We start from the raw sequence: 17,630 nt of genomic DNA on the forward strand, positions 1-17,630 counted from the left end.
TGTTGTGATGATACAGCTTCGTTATTTAAAATCGTAGCGTCTACGTTAAAAACATTCTTCAGTAAATGGAATATCTAACGCAAATATAATTATTTTTATTTGAAGAGCTCCGTTACTCTTCCGGAGAGTAAGTAGCTCGTTTAAAAACTCTTCAACTCTATAATATAAAATTAGATATGAAATATTATTCAATAGATGAAAACATAAATATGATTTCAATGAACAGTAAATATTCAATAAGTCTCTTTGAAGAAATAAATTCTCTTAGTAATTATCTCGAGTAATAGGTTACTATTGTATCTACATTGTGCGCAATAACTTAGAATATGTGCCTTTGTCTTCGCTATCGACTACAATACGATAGCTCGTCTCTAGTCTAACAATTATTATTGTTATGCTACTAGATACGTTCACTTAATGGAAAGCTTCACTGACTGAATAGTTTATACAGTATACCTTAACTAATATTATGTTCTGTTCAAGCAAGATACAGTCGATATAATCATACAAGTTGAATTGTTTTCAATAATTTGATATTTGCATGTAATATATTTCAAATTTTCCATAAAACCAAAAGCCCAATAAAGGGCAAAGGCTATCATCGGTGTGCCTCTTTGGCGACTTTGATTGAGTTGTGTTACATTTTATTGTTAATTAAAAATCTATATATAGTTCAACAAGTTTCTGATGTGATAAGTACATGTTTTAAATTATTCACTATTTATTGGGTTTAAATAATTTCTTCACCAAAGTTTGAGCTATGCGTTGGTGTCACTTTAAATCACCGTTTTGTTTAGTCGTACAATTTTTTAGTTGAGTATTATTTCTTATGTTGAATCAAAGCATTGTTCTAGCGCTCTCATATAGTATTTCAAAATAAATTAGAATAGCGTTCATTGTTGTTTGTAATCCAATCCATACGTACCTATATTTATTTACTGAAACCAGAAATATTGCAGTTAGAAGAGAAATAGAATGTTTTCATCGTATTCAATCACTTGTTACACTTTTATATTATTTTTTTTAAATCCGCCATTGCACACCGCGAGCGTTGTGTTATCGAATTTTACGCCAGTTGAAAAAGTTTTTATTCAGCCTCGAATAAAACTAAATATGTTACGTATAAAATATATTATTTTTATGAGAGGGCTTGTTAGGGGATGAAATGTTCCAACTTATCATTTTGTGAGTTTATTTTCTCTTTGACTCTTTAACCCGCACAGTTTAAAAATAACCCTTGAAACTTTTTTACGTTTATGTGTGGGATTTTTATCTGGGAGATCATAACCGCCTACATGCGCTTACGAAGCGCTGACATTTTTTATTCTAATTTAACTAATAAATATTTATTCGTACCAACATGCTGACATATATAAAATTTATAATTCATTTATAAAAGTTATTTAATATGCAGTTTAATTAAATAAATGACTTTACAACAATAAGGGATAATCGTCGTCGCTTGCTTAATGAAAAGTTTGTATTTTTTGTAGTAAACGTGTTTCGTATTTTGATGGTTTTTTTTTGAGGCGAGATGACCCACTGCATGTTCATGTGATTATTTTGTGATTATATACTATATACTTATATTATATACTTGGCGGTGAAGGAATACATCGTGAGGATGCAAGTGTCTAATTTCATAGAAATTTATCCACATGTATATTCCACCAAACCGTATTGGAATAAGTTCCATAACCTTCAGCTCAAAGAGAGAGATGAGACCTTAGCTCAGCAATGAGAAATTTACAGGCTGTTGTTGTTGTTGTTGTTATTTTTTTTACAAGTATGTATCGCTTCTCCTACAGCGACATAATAAACCCGCAGAACAAAATTGTTTCTAAGCTCTATATTTTATATCGTTAGAACGTGAGTAAGAATTTTAAAAGTATTTAAAAGCTTTTAAAATAAAGCTGTTTCCATGTTGGTATAATGAAATCCTCAAACCGTTAAGATTGAATAAACAGTCCGTGCGGTTCAAAGAGCGCGCTATTTGAACTCTTATGTTACTAAAGCCTCGGTAAACCTGTGGACGAAACGTTTCGTTCACCCCCGGGAGATTTATCAACATCGGCCCCCACTCGGTTACAGATATTCCCATTTAAAACCTCATCCAAATATTAATTACTGTCAGCCTGATGAGTTTTTTAAATTGATAGAATCGCTTTATGTAAATGTAAGGCGTATTTGATGTTGCAATTTGCGTAATTAAATGTCTTTGTTCTATGTTAATTTAATGTAAAAATATATGTAGTCGCTCCGCACCTTTGTCTAGTTTGTTTACGATTTATATTGCTTCTATTAACGTATGAAAATTTAAAATATATATACCAGTGCTGTTGATTTTTAATTTAATAAATAGTACTGCTTTTGTGGAAATATCATATTTCACGTTGTCGTTTAAAGGCTGCCTCGATTAAATACCGCAGGCGTATACGAGTAGGTACGTTTGTACATAATACACGTACATATTCGAAATATTGTATAAAACTTATGTATGTCGTAAATGCCTCCGTGAAACGTGATCAACGTAAACGATACCTACATCCTCAATGCGCAGCTCTAAATATGACCTTAAAGCATTTAAGATCAAATTTAGAGCAATTTGTTAAGTGGTTATGTCGTAACGAGCTATTAGAAGCAGAACAAGTTGAATAAACAAGTTCAAAATCAAATGCAGTCGATTTAAAAAACGAACGGAAAATGCTTAAATTAAAAGGGGATTTCATATGAGAATCGTTTATAGAAGCCTTTGCGAGCATCCCTCTTCAGATTTCATGATAATTAACGTGTAAATGAACGTGGTTTCGACTTACGCTATCCGAATATCGGTAAGTGACTCGAATCATCTTCAAATCGATTCGAAATGAACGATATGAACGATATGAACGATATGACCATTAACTGCAAATCAACCCTCATATCTGTAATTCAGTCACAGATATGTTTACTTTGATTATTATAGTTGTTTAAGCCTTTGCCGTGTCTAGATGATCCCTCTGTTATCGCACTTTGTCACGTAAAACGATGTCGCTGTTTGTTATTATTTTCATTGCGTCAAGTAACAGAAATTTATCGGGAATAAACTTAATGGAAATATTTCTATTAATTTTCAAATTCACTTTCCCAATGAATATGAAATTTACAAATGCAAATCAAGTACGGTTTAATATCGGATTGACCCGATAAATGTTTTTGTAAAAAAATCTCAACGGATTTAGGAAGTCAGCATTGTGACACTTCCTTTAAAACTAATTTCCGCTCGAGTCCTCCGGTCCCATCAGTCCCATCGCATTGTAAGTGTGAGTATATGATGCACCTTTCTTTGCCCGCTACCATCTCGTACTTGATCAACCATACGATGAATTTAAATGCAGTCTGGAAGACGTGGCTTAGTCTTTCAGACCACTTTATTCGTTACCTATAAAGTTGGAAGCTCTTAACTTGTCAAACATCTTCAATATCGCTAAGATTATTTAAGTCAGTATCCTGAGTGAAGGTGCACCGCGCATCTCTGATCCGCCAACACGATGCATTTGATCGTGTGCACGCTCGCAGTTCAGGCTGGTTCAAACATTTCGGTTTCGGTTACGTGCCGGCCGGATTCCGCGTACTTGATGCGCCGTCACTCAGGACGCACACTCCGGCACCAATATGTGTCTTGATTGATACACAAGCGATGCATTTTGATTGCAATATTTATATATATACGACAGATATACGTTTTTATAAACCACTTATTGTCTTGAGTTTTGGTATTTTATGTATTTTTTGCGTTTACAGCAAAAACGAATAGATGGTTTTTTCCACTTTGGAAGAAGGATTTCTCAAGATGATTATATTTTTGTGCGTTATGCGTAATTCCGCCATCTAGATGCTTTTATCGCGAGTTTTGTCTGCCAATGAATCAAAATTTATAATATAATTTATAGAAACAACTAATTTATTAGGATAATGTATCAGTAAGAATAAAAACGACTTCCAAAAATTTTTTGTAAAATGTTGGCAATCTTTTTCGAGGTCTTAATTGGAAACAGGAGGGAAACATCGTGAGATAACTTACTTAGGATGGGTGAAATTTTGTAACATGTTTTTGCCATGTACAGGGGGAAGGCCTTTGTCTAGCTGAGGGACGTTTATATGCTACGAAGTGTTAGTCCCCACAATCGCATGTATACCTCGTCAAAAGCGTTGTATATCGTCATGTATCTGTGAATCACAAATACATGACGATATACAACGCTTTTCTATAAAATTATATCAAGTATACTATCAGTGAACTCAAAATAATTGTTACGGGAGTAACTACATCAGAACTTGTACATTTGTGATAATTAATTATGCAATATATTGTCAATAAACCAATAAATTATCTCTATCCTGGGAGCAACACTAAATCGGATCCCTAATAGCGTTGGTGCTAATAAATTTTTTTTCAACGTAATGTACGCTTCACTCTTAGTTTAAGAGCTGCAAAACATTGTAAAAAGTCGCAGGCCTCCACATATTCCAGCACGTTGTTCCAATGCGGGTTTGTGGAATACACATGTGGCAGAATTTCTATGAAATTTGTCACATGCAGGTTTCCTCACGATGTTTTCCTTCACCGCCGAGCACGAGATGAATTATAAAAACAAATTAAGCACATGAATCAGCGGTACTTGCCTGGGTTTGAACCCGCAATCATCGGTTCAGATGTACGCGTTCTAACCACTGGGCCATCTCGACTCTTCTATCACTTTAAGCTTAAATAGAGGGAGTGTCTCAATACAATTCAATAATTATATTTCTGTTAGAAAGGTCTCGCTACGCACGGCGTAGAAGTTGCTTTTATATTATCTTGAGTGACGGTGCTCTACGCACGCAGATCGCTAGCATTATGCATTTATACCAAATTTTTTTTTTTTTTTACAAAAACAGCATTCAGAATAATGATGGAAAATAATGGACGTAGGGGATATTCGATTAGTACTAATTGCGAAATCATTCAAAGTGTATGTACTTTTTATAACATATTAAACAAATAATCATATGTAAACTATAAATGACACAAAACTAATATTTAATGTAAAGGAAAACATTTCTCAACCGTCCAAAATTATATCATTATTATTACTATCGTATTATCTGCAGGTTGAACGTAATTAAAGCAAGTATTGTAACCCACCTACGACGGATATAGAACTCACTCGGCTGCCTTGCATCAATTTCCACCTTGTGTATTTCGTTAAGTCGATGGGAAATATGATTTCATGGTACGTTTATTGTAAAGATTGACGTGACATGAACGAGGATACAGCAGCTTTGCGGTTATGGACGGATATTGTTCGTATGATAGATAGATTGATTATATACAGCGATGACGTAGGCAACGAAGCCGCATATAACTAATGTTACATCTAGATATACATTTTATTAGAGTGAAACTATGAATGAAACCACAATCGGAATTGTTTTAGTTTCATTGTTGGAAATGTAACAGCATTTTCGGAAATATTTTTTCAAGCATCATATTTTGACAGTTGAAGTTGTTGATGACTGGCAGGAAATATTGTGCCGTTGTCTCAACCGTACTGCATCTTTAAAAATGAAAATCATGTTACACTAGTTCATCCGTCATTTAATAGGTACATAAATGTAAACGATACAGGGTAGGAATGTTATATTAATTAAATAAGAGCATACAGTAATAATATTTACATTAAACTTTATAAATAAATCACAAAATACCAATGAAGTAATATTCCATAATTTAAGCTTAAAATTATAATTCGCTCGGCTTCGGTTTCGACGTCGATCACTCATACTGTCAGAACAGTCTACAGCACTATTTGCTACATTTGGTAAAAATAATAAAATCATCGATCTCGAAAAAACAAATGAAGTGAAATGGATTATTCATGTTTATTACCTGCTAAAGGAAGCTTATGAGATTTTACTAGATAGCTGTATTGTTATGGAAATGTCTCAGATCTAGACTACGTTCTTTCCCCTTTTGATAAGGCTTTGAAGCTCCACGGTATCCAAGTCCGTAAAAGCGTTTCCACTAACCCATTCGTACGCTTGCCTATATGGTCACGTGGAGATGTGACCAATGAAAATGACAAAATAATTACGTGAAATATTAAAAGTAATATTTAAAATAACCGAGTCTAAAGAAAGGCATATATTATATTAACAGATATATTTTACTTATGGAATTCGCGGTTTCACTTGTGCGGAATTTATACAACTTCATAACAAATGAACCTTCATCCCAATTGTTTACCATTGAAAGGTAAATAACATGGAAAATATTACTTTTGCATTTATAAGTATATTATTTATATTTAACCAATGACCGTCAACAAACCGTAGCTTTCGTACAGATACATAACAATTATAGGTTATTAGATAATCGCTGCAATGACGCGCGGTCGAAATGAATTTAGCTCAATATATACATATGTCGATATAATGAAATGAATTAATATTATTTAACAATATCACTTCTTCGAATCGTTTACGTGCTACAATATGAACGGACTAAATAAAAAAATATTTAAATTTATATTTTTGAAAAGATCACATTGTTAAATTGTAAATACATTTTTAATTATAAATTGATATTAGTAAAATCATATAAGTAAAAATTATAACCGTGACGAACTAACAAACTATCTTAGTATGCATATATGGGCCATTATTTTTTTCGATGCCTTCTCATCTTTTGACAGTCTAACTAGACACATAATCAAAGGTTATAATGTACCGTAAATCGAATAGAAGCTACAACTCTAAAATAGCTGGTTTAATAGTCATTGCTTAAATCATAACGCTTGCTATGAATTTTCTAGTATGACATTTGTGCTGACCATACACACGCAACAAACCATAATGTTGACGATTTCGTTGTGTGCAATGACTGAATTTAATTTGACATAATCACTACTTTATTTTAATTCCACACTTGGAATTGAGTAAATATTATTTTTAGTCATATGAAATATGTTTTGAATGCCTGCAATGGAATCGGCGTCAGACGGAACCGATATAGAAAATAAATTCCTAGAAATGCATATTATATTCATACATCTACTTCCCGCAGTTGAGCTGCTTTGTAGATTAAGCTCTGAATCCTTCTTAGCACGGGATAAGACTTTTACCAAACATTGGAATATTTACACATGTAAATCCGTTAATACATAGTTCAGAATTAGGGAAACAGTAAATGAGTTTTTCGAAATTATATCAAAAGCCGTGTACCCGGATTTAAAGTTGCTCCCCGAGGTGTCTACAAATCTAACTGTGTCCATTTGCATGCCGTAGCGAACCTTCACGCTATTTATTCGATCTCGAGGGAAGTACATTATATACTTTATATTCGACATATTATATGTTAGTTATAACCTATATCTACGTATCTAATATCAATTTATGTATTGCTCGTATCATATAGGTAATGTAAAATATTTTAGCCACGGAGATCTCGCCTCTGCAATTGAGAAAAATTGTATTAATAGACTTCTTACTTAACTGAAACCCCGAGACTTGGATATTCTCATAAATTGGCAAATAAAAAATAACGACAGTTGATATCAGCATCGCGGAATACTCTTCTTAAAGGAGGTCGTTAAAAATCTTATAATTGTGTCATTTACTATTTACACTTTAAAAAAAATTATACATTCACACTGACTTGTGCGATCCGGCGTGCATAGTCTTACCCGGTACTGTCATATTAAAAAAAATAATTGATTCACTTATATTCAACATTTTTAATTTTAATGATAAAATTAATGCGTTACCACTATATCAGTGATTAATTAACCTCTGAAATCAATACCTCGTATTAAATGAAAATTCATTTTACTTGCAATTTTCGACCTGAAAATGAAAATATTTGTTAAATATTGACAGGACTTTAACCTTTGTATGGACGTATTTCATGGTAAATACCGACTAAACGACTGACAGAATAGGATGAAATCATTTTGAATTGTATTATTCATAAAAGGTACATGGAAAATTTATTAAACAAATTGTTGTATAAGTATTGTTAACTTTGTATAATAGTTTTTGGTTATAATGTCTATCGTTATAAATTTATTCTTTTGATTTAGGTTCTCCACCTGAGACTGTTCTATTTTGTTACCACTTCTTCGTAAACTAGGCCTTAATAAGAAATGTCTCTTGGACCGATATGTTTGCTTTCTCGCTGTCAGTATTGGTTTTTAATTAAATTAAATTTAAGTTATCAGGGTTTGCTCTCGACGCACTGTTGTGAAACATCGCCCTTAATTTGTTTTTACGTCGCCACAATAAGTTAAATTAGAAAATTCGCAAACCCAATATGTTTTTATAAACGAACTAACATTTTTACTCAACCACAATGTGAATTTTTAAGCTCCGAACTTTTCCTGAAATTTTATAACGAACAAAAATGAATTAAATTGACAATGTACTATTTTTTTTTCCTTTTATTATTACGTCGCTGTCTACACCCAACTAGCGCGGAATAAAGAATGACAAAAATGAAAATATTTCGCTTGTCACATCTATTACACAAGGCAACAAATAACACTTTTTTGACTCTACTATTTAATGTTGTTGTTTTTTTTCCTGTCTGCCTACATTGATATTTATAAAGTGATTTTAAAGAAATATGATTAGTGAAGCGCTTTGTATTTAACCATTATTATTTTAAAGTAGGATACCATTTCCAAACCTCACGCCTGATAAATGCCTATATCTGTCTCAGAAATATTTGAAGATATATAGTTTTAATGTAATATGAATAATTTCATAGAATAATAGCCGTGGTCGGTCAATGTAATTGTGCCTCTTTTATAATATTTTTTTGCCGTCTTAAAGATGCTCTCTGCTGTCAAACTTTTATGATTTAATGTTGTACTCAATTTTTTTCTATGTAATTAAACAGGAAGTATTGATATATACTTATATTGTTTACCTAGAATATCTTTTGACATTGACTTTGCATGCATTCCACCCTTTATGCATTTTTATTTTGACCACACAAAAATCACAGAAATATCTTGACGTGGTGTGTGTGTGTGAAAGTAGATTAATATTTAAATGTCATGTTATGTCATCCCAATATTTTTACACACCGAGAAGTGTGTGAAAATCTACCCGAGAATCAGTCTCGAGTCGACTACGAAGAAATGTTAACGTCTAGTTTAGTTTACTCTGCTATCTATCTGTCTAATTTATTTTATGAGGTTTTTTTATCTGTTGGCTTGATTAATTTTCAAATAAAAAGAATACCTTGCATAGAAATGCGAACGAAGTATAGAAAGTATACGATTTAATTAAAAAGGAAATAAACATTATTTAAGTTGAATAAAATTAACCGATACACACCGGAGATATGCACACTGCACAGGCTGAGGATTGTGTAAAACCACAATCGTTTTAATTTAATTTATACCAAATAGGAATTGGCTTCCCGTAAATTATGTTGAATTTAAATATAATATCATTTAAATATTATAAAATAGCGAAAAGGCCAGAAGTCTACAAATCAATAATTGATCGTGGTTTCAGTGTATTTCATTTGTTCCTGGTTGATAAAATAAGGTTGACCTTAATCCAATCGAAAACATACGAGGTATTTGATAATACGAAATGGTAATGTTTCGCAATATTATACATACGTAATTCTCATTTTTTTATTTTAAATGAAGCTCAATGCAGTCTTCTTGAAAGATTTAAATTGAAAGTAAAGATATTTTTTATTAATAATATATAAACTTAATAACATAGTTATTTAATGTCGGAAATATATTTAGTCGTAGCATATATCCACTATGTATCTATTGGTAATTTAATGTGGCATGCATGTACAGTCGGTGTAAGAAAATGTTCGTCGCCTTAAGATCTATTTTCGTGTACTCAGTATGAGCGATAATCTGCTTTACCGATTGAGAATGACATATTGCGTTGCAGTGATTTGTTGTTTAGATTCAAAAGTACTAAGAGTTTAAGACCTGATAAATAATGAATTTGAAAACTGACTAAGGTTTTCTTGCTCTGTACATACCTTGTCTGACGTTAGTAGAAGAAGGAACGAACTAAAAAGTAGCAATAAAACTGACGCTGGCAGTTTACACATAGTAGCGAAATTTAATGAAACAATCAAAATACTAAGAAAAAAAGAGCCTAAATTTTTTGTAAACTTTATTTAAATAGCTAACTACATAATTCCTGCTGAAACTTCTATTTATGTTGAAGGAGAAAACCATCGCAAGTCTGCGTCAGTTATTTCCTTAATCAACTTATAGCTTGTATATTGCTTTTAGTCACAAAGGATGGGGAGAACACACGAAGTAAATTGATAGGTACGGTCGAGAACACAACTTCAATTAAATTTTAAAAACTAAAACAGTTACTATTTTTGTTTTTGTAATAAATACTATACAATATAAAGTTTCTAAAATGTGTAACTGATGAATATTTATAAATTTAATTTTAATTTCTATTTTTAAAATGTAGAATAAGAATAAGGTTTACACTAAATAGTATGTGGCTTCGAGTCGATCGATTCGAAATCGCCAAATCTTCATATATCGATTTTTTGAGCGATAGTGAAGAAAAGTGGTGAATTTGTTTTTTTGTACTTAAATGCTCCTAAATCTTACTTTAATTTAGTCCGTGTTTAGGTGAGAAATCAAGGAACTTTTACTTTATTCAGAAGCAGTGCTTCGCTAAATGGAGAAGTCTGCCAACAACACATTTATAGGCAAAAAAATCTTTGTTTTGAGAAGTACGTGGCTAGACCGCTTTTATATGATCCGTTTTAGTGGGTAGAATCCTTAACAGCCCAGAGTATATTAACGGCCTGGAATCCTATCAATTAACCACTTATGGTTTTATCGAGTTTTTATTAGCGTATTATCCTGGTAACAATTTATTTGTACGTTTTAACTGTAAAATGTAGTCGCAAACGCCGACACAATTCAATTAACTTCAAAACTAGATCCTCAATTTTTAGCTCACTCGTCCGCTCTATCTCGTTAACCTGCAGGACTCAATTAAGTTTAGTTTCCATACATAACGCACTTTCGATAGAAACGTACGGCCTCCGTACAGGTTGCAGCTTCCCATTATTTAAAGGCTGTGAGCAAATATTTAAAAACAAAGATCTCTCTATACATACGTGAATCTATTCCGGTACATTGAATTGTTTTTTTTTTTTTTTAACGATGAAATTTGTTTTGATTGAGAGTGCGCTTTTTGAGAGCTATTGATGCTGAAATAACATTTTTTTTTTTAAAAAAAAAAGGTATCCATTTACAAAGTTATTAATGAAATAAAAATATTGTTTTCATATTAATCTCTTTGCTTTGTTTGATGTGTTCATTTTTAAAGTTCCATTTTCTTCTGGAAAATCATGATTTTATTGAATCGTTATTAAACGTGTGGATAGTTATATTATTATTTTACATCAGTGAAATAGTTTCAAAGAGCTTATTATTATTATTTTTTAAATATATATTAAATTTTAGTTTCATACAACTTGTGATGTAATAGACTTAGTTAAAAGTCCATAAAAGCTTTTTATATGGACGTTAATAAGTTGAGAGAATTGCAGAACAGATTTTAATGAGATTTTAAATTGAACATCACGTTTGAATATCCGGTACAAGGAATTATTCAGCGTAATATGGACACTCACTCGCTGTTCTATTTTATGATTTTTTCATGCAATCATACATCCATTGTTTTTGATATTAACTCGTAACGAAGTACTGATTATAACAGCATCTGGTTTATTAGCATCAATAGTGTTTGTTGTTTGAAATGTTTGATTTAACATTTTTGCGACGGCTTATTTAATTATCTTGTTTCAATAAAACTATGTCAAGAATATTCGGAAATACACAGTTTCGCGTGTGTTATTATCGCCATTATTCGCTTGGATGATTGCTTTTGTGTCATTTATTTTAGGCTTAACGTAAAATTAATAATATTTTCTTTCTAGACAAAACAATTGCAATAGTACAAAATAACAGACGTCATTAGGGCATTCTTATCGCCGAAGACCGATCTCTTCCTTCAACCGATTCAACCTTAGTGGAAGAGGTCTCGTGACGGTGTAGAATTGGGTTCTCTATTTATAATATTGTAAGAAAAATAAATAAAATTAGGTTTAGTCACTAGCGTGTCACCTAGCTTGGGTAGTACTTTATCACGATAACTGGAATTGTCGGGTGCTTTGAGTGCAACATTGTATAACGTTATTCGGCTTACAGTATTCTAGGCAAGCGTGTCCCATCTTAGACTGGATCAGTCTCCAAACTAAGATGCAATATTGGTTGTAGGTGCTAGATGAGCTAAAAAAATATGATACTGGCCAATCGTAAGCTTACCGACTATAATAAGTAAGCCTATATAGTCTTACTTTATGCTATATGATTAAGACTGGTCGCCTCCCTCAGGAGATGAGTGCTTATGGGATAAATAACTAAATGGATTTTAATTACACTCCATCAATATTATAGCTTATAATATATATACTTTGAAAAAGAACATTTTTTATGCCAATTCAAAATATCTTTAGCTGTATTTATTTCCATTTGATAAAAATATATATATGTAATTTCGTTTGATAACTTGTTGCCATTTTGTGAGAAAATGAAAAGGTTAAGATTAAAATCTGTACATATTTTTAGTCAATCCTCTTTTGATGTCAATGTACTACTATGTGAACACTGCCAATAGAATTCTGAAAAGACGGTGCAACATCAGGACTGGTTGCAGTAATACGTTTCAACCAAGTTCTCTCAATATTTTTGCTGATTGGCTAAAGAAATATGCTGTTTGGGGCTGTCATAATGAAAAACCATACTTTTGTGTGCAGACTGTGCAAAAGAATCAAAACTATTTTGTGGTTTCAAAAATTTCATCTACTTTATGTACAACAGTCAACCAGAGCAATTTAAATTTTTGACACCAAAATTCCCAAACTGAAAACGGTTCGAACAATCATCGGTTAAGATGCACGCGTTCTAACCACTGGGCCATCTCGACTCTTACAGATAAACAATAAAAAATGGCGGACTTATACTGTGATATAATGATATAAAATACTTTTCCGGATCATACATATATATATATTGATATAAAAACCTATAATACTTTAAATTCTATCCTCCTTATAATAATTAATTATCAGCAGTTTATTGTACAGAAAGTAATTACAATAATAAAGGTACTTAAGTAGGTTTAATTCCAATTGTTCACAATTATTTGTTATACAAATAATACCAGCTAGACTCGGAGTGGGGTCACTTTGGATAAAAGAACGTTTGAAATATCAATGTATGTTAATTAGTTATAAATTATATTATTGAAAATGAATATTTAAGCGCCGATGATGTTGTTATGATTCTATAATATAATTATAGTACTGTTCGCCAATCCGATGAAAACTAATTTTGTGCTTCGATTTAATTAAACAAAAATAGCATTTTTTTTTTTAAATGAAAATTTCCAGTTATACTTGATAGTTTTAATGACTAAGGGCCCAATCACGGTATCCTCGGCGTACCATCAGCTAGATTCTGGATCCAGTCAGATAGCAAACTGCAGCCCTTCTAAACTTAAGATTATAGATTAAAAATTCTAGTTCGTACGGTATAAAAATCTTCTTGCATGATAAAATATACAAATTCTATAATAAACCAAATAACGAAGAATATGAGGATATTTTTAATTGCTGAAGGCTTCAAGTCATGCTTACAATACATGACATGTCTACTCCGGAGAATCATTTAATCGGTCGAAAATAACTATTTAACACAATATAAACATGACTACTGCTTCAGAAATTTCCAACTAAGTTTGAGCAATAAAAACTAACAATTTATAACATGTCGGTAGAAAAATCTTGTTAAAAGTTTTATGAACATTTATTACTAGATTTTTATTATAATCGAGCGACTTTACATTTTTATTTTGTGTAAGAAATTTATTAAAAAATGTTGTAATTAAAATATATATTTTTATTGAAACATTGTCAGCTTATATATTTTTTGTCTGGAGGTAAAAGTGTTCTCAATCACAGATACAAAATTATTTTATCTATTAAATTTTGTGACACAACTTTTTTTTTTTAAATGTGTGTTTGGATTGTTTGAGCAGATTAAAATGTGAACACTTAAATTGTTTCAGGTTTGTTATTCTAAAGTACGTGCGGCGTGATCTGATTAGCAGCCTGCCGCTCCCAAGACGCCTCTTAGATTACCTGAGCGCCACCCACTACTACTCGGAGCTTCTAGCTGAGATTTAAGTAAATCTTTGACCGGTGAGCCGTATGTAAATTAAAGGAGCCTTTGTCATAGGCATATCGAAGTGGGGATGACAGGTGGGTCCGACTCACCCCTAAAATCGCTCATTTAAAACAAGATGCATCTTTATAATGTACATAATTCCTGTTGCAATGTAAGCGCATGTATCTCGACCTTTCTAAAGACTTGAAATAAAACAATTTTGTATAATCTGTTTAAATCTTCCCGCGCAAATTGGGTTTTGAGGTCAATCGAACTCATCGTACTATGATTGTGTTCGGTCGAGCGACTGAACAAAATCTGTCCCCGCTCCTAGCAGCTCTATCAAATGCTATGTCCATGGTCTTCGTTGTAGATCTGCATTCACGATACGTCCAATATATATTCTCTATCGATGGCTTATGCCCGGTTCCTACATTAATAAGCGAATCATTTTTGCTTATAATTTATACCACTTGTCATCATTAAACCAGCACGGAACACTTCGTCCTGTGGTTGGTGATGTTTGATTTCATATATTAATATAGGAACTGGCCTTTATTACGATAATTTATTTAAGTTGTATATTACTGAGTGGTATAAGATAGTGACCTCAATAGAATGTTAAAATTATTTAATTTTAATTAATTACAAACAGACGGAGTACAATGCGAGTATTTTTTTAAAGGCGTTTTATATATAAACTCCAGTTTATTTATAACAATGAGCTTAGGAAAAATATAAAAAATGGCTAATAAATGTACTATAAAGTAATGTTACTAGTACAATGATATGTTTAAGTTGACGCTGCGTATTCCGTCTGTACCTACATAGTCTACCTACTTTGGTTTTCTTACATTACAACCAGGCTGTGGAACTAAGCAGTATTATATTGTAATCAAATCGAACTATCTTGATACTTGCAATATTATTTCATTGAACTATGTAGGCCTAATTTAAAATGATTGATATTAATAAATACGTTTAATAGTGTTTTATAATAGATTAAAATAATTTATCTGACAGAATATCGGTCGTTTAGATTGGGCCTTAATTATTGTTTTTATTGTAATTTCATTGTAATATGTTTATAGTCAGTATTTGTTTACGATACAAAGACGTATGATATTTTTAATAGAAACAAATATTTTCGTAACCATACTTAATGAATATAAATAACATTAAGAATTTTTGATTGAATAATATTTCTAAAGATATAATAATTCTTTAGACAAACCTTTGACAGTTAAATTGTATTTATTTTATACTTCGCTATTGTTTATCGTGGATTTGATTAAAATAATATATTTTGACAGATCTCTGCTTACAAAGTCATTGATCCAAATTTGGTCATTGCACTAGTTGTAGACCCCCACTGCTTTCATCTAGTCACTTGAGAATGAAAACATGGAAACGTGATTTCTAAAGATTTCAAGTTCAAAAGGTATTATGTTCTTCAATTCGCGCTCGTTAAAGGAAATCTACCAAAACGAAAACACCTGGTTATCCATCAGTCCGCTATGGATATGGATAGAGCGAGTAGGAATAACCTTCTCAAGAAAAGAACAAGGGCTAAGACGAAATGTCACTTATGGCCTTTTACTTTTATAACTTAGCTGTTTCCTCATATTCGAATGGGGCTGTTGACTTGTTATGCAATGAAACATTATTATTATTAGTTATTATTAGCAACTGTTGAATATTTTGGTAAAAACGAAGGTTTCTAATAAATGTCATGGTAATTATCATACGTCTATTTGTAACTAAACATTTATTTTACGTGTAATATATATTCTCGATATACTACTTGTGTATTGTATCGTCATTTTAATTAATTTTAATTATATTATATTGTATTGTATTCATTAAATTATAATTTTTATCTATAAAACGCAATATTATTTTTTTGATATATTAGATAATTATTATATTTTGTATTGACTCGTGACTAGGTTCATGTGCTTGTATATAGTTCTATATACTTTTGTAATATTAAATGTTTATTGATTGACGTATAATTTGTATTATATAATTTTTATACCGTTTATTTCAATTAAATTTGTTATAAAATATATATGAGTATATAAACAAAGCAAAAACTTATGCATTTCTAAGTGACGTGAAACGTTTATAGCTTCACGGTATTTTTTTTTTATTTTATATAAAATATAATTGAAATGAACTGTATTTTGATTTAGATATTTAATAGAACAATTTGCACCTTCAAGTATGAGTATATTTACGTATTGCAAACGATTGCATCTTTGGTTTAAAAACCCGGACTTTTGAAAAGGTATTAGGAGAATCAAGGGCAGTGTATACGAAATCGTGCTTTGGAATCAAATCAAAATAAACATTATTCAAGTAGGCTTTTACAAGCACTTTTGAATCGACATTTAACAATTAAGTGAATATGCCACCGGTTCGGAAAGTAGATTCTAATCAGTAGTTACTACTCTTTTTCAACAAAGCACGAAAAGCCGCGTTCGCGCTTCTCAAACCGGCGGTGTCGGATTTCCCGTTACTTCGGCTTTTTCGATTATAATATTAACTGCATTTTATATACAATGCCCTCTATACTTATTTAGTCTTATGAAACGCTAGGCTTGGGAACGGCCCCTCTAGCTGAAACTGTCGGTAAGAAATCATCAAATTCTTCTGGAATATTGTTGTTATTATTGTTTCGAATAATGTTACTTAAATTTGAAGGTGCAAATTGTTTAATGAATCTTAGTAAGCGTGTGGTTTATTATAAGTATTTTTGTATTTAAATTTCATATAATTTAAATGTAAAACCGCATGCTTCATTTAATTTTCATCACACCAAAGATAACATTACATAAATTAAAATAAATTATTGTACTGTAAAGGTATTTTATAAATTAGGTATATTGGTTTGATGGTATCGCTCGACAATAGCTCGATGCCAAAATATAATTTTAAATGTGAATATAATATGTATAACGTTATAACATATACATATAAACACTACGTTATGTTTAGATTACGACGCATGATATTTGCACCGTCATATATGATACTGTATAAAAGAACTATTTTAATTATTGACATTTGTATTGTGACCCGTTTTATTTTAAATCGATCATTAGCAGCGTTCATATACAACCGATCATTGCACAAACATAATACGAATTTTAGACAATTAAAATAATAAAGCATTTAAATAATTTCCGTTTACTACTAAATTTTAATTTTATGAATTACGATTATGTATATTTATTCAACATAATAGTTTTTTTTTTTAAATAATAATACAATGTTTTGGTACTGAATAATCAGCCAAAGCTCCTTTTCGACGATATTTATTGAAGTTAATTTCAATCTGTAATGGCGTTAGAG

At 31.3% G+C, this 17,630-nt stretch overlaps 1 protein-coding gene across 2 annotated transcripts in view; it reads left to right on the forward strand.

Annotated features, from left to right (window-relative positions):
• The window catches only part of LOC124542939, a 40,151-nt gene extending 23,523 nt beyond the window's left edge, over nt 1–16,628 (forward strand). For both annotated transcript variants that reach the window (XM_047120883.1, XM_047120884.1), the window contains one exon: nt 14,176–16,628. In XM_047120883.1, the coding sequence (XP_046976839.1) occupies nt 14,176–14,293 (118 nt within the window). In that variant the 3' untranslated portion in view covers nt 14,294–16,628. The remainder of the gene's footprint in view (nt 1–14,175) is intronic.
• Nucleotides 16,629–17,630: the final 1,002 nt, after the last annotated feature.

This window comes from Vanessa cardui, chromosome Z, assembly GCF_905220365.1.
Source record: "Vanessa cardui chromosome Z, ilVanCard2.1, whole genome shotgun sequence".
NCBI lineage: Eukaryota > Metazoa > Arthropoda > Insecta > Lepidoptera > Nymphalidae > Vanessa > Vanessa cardui.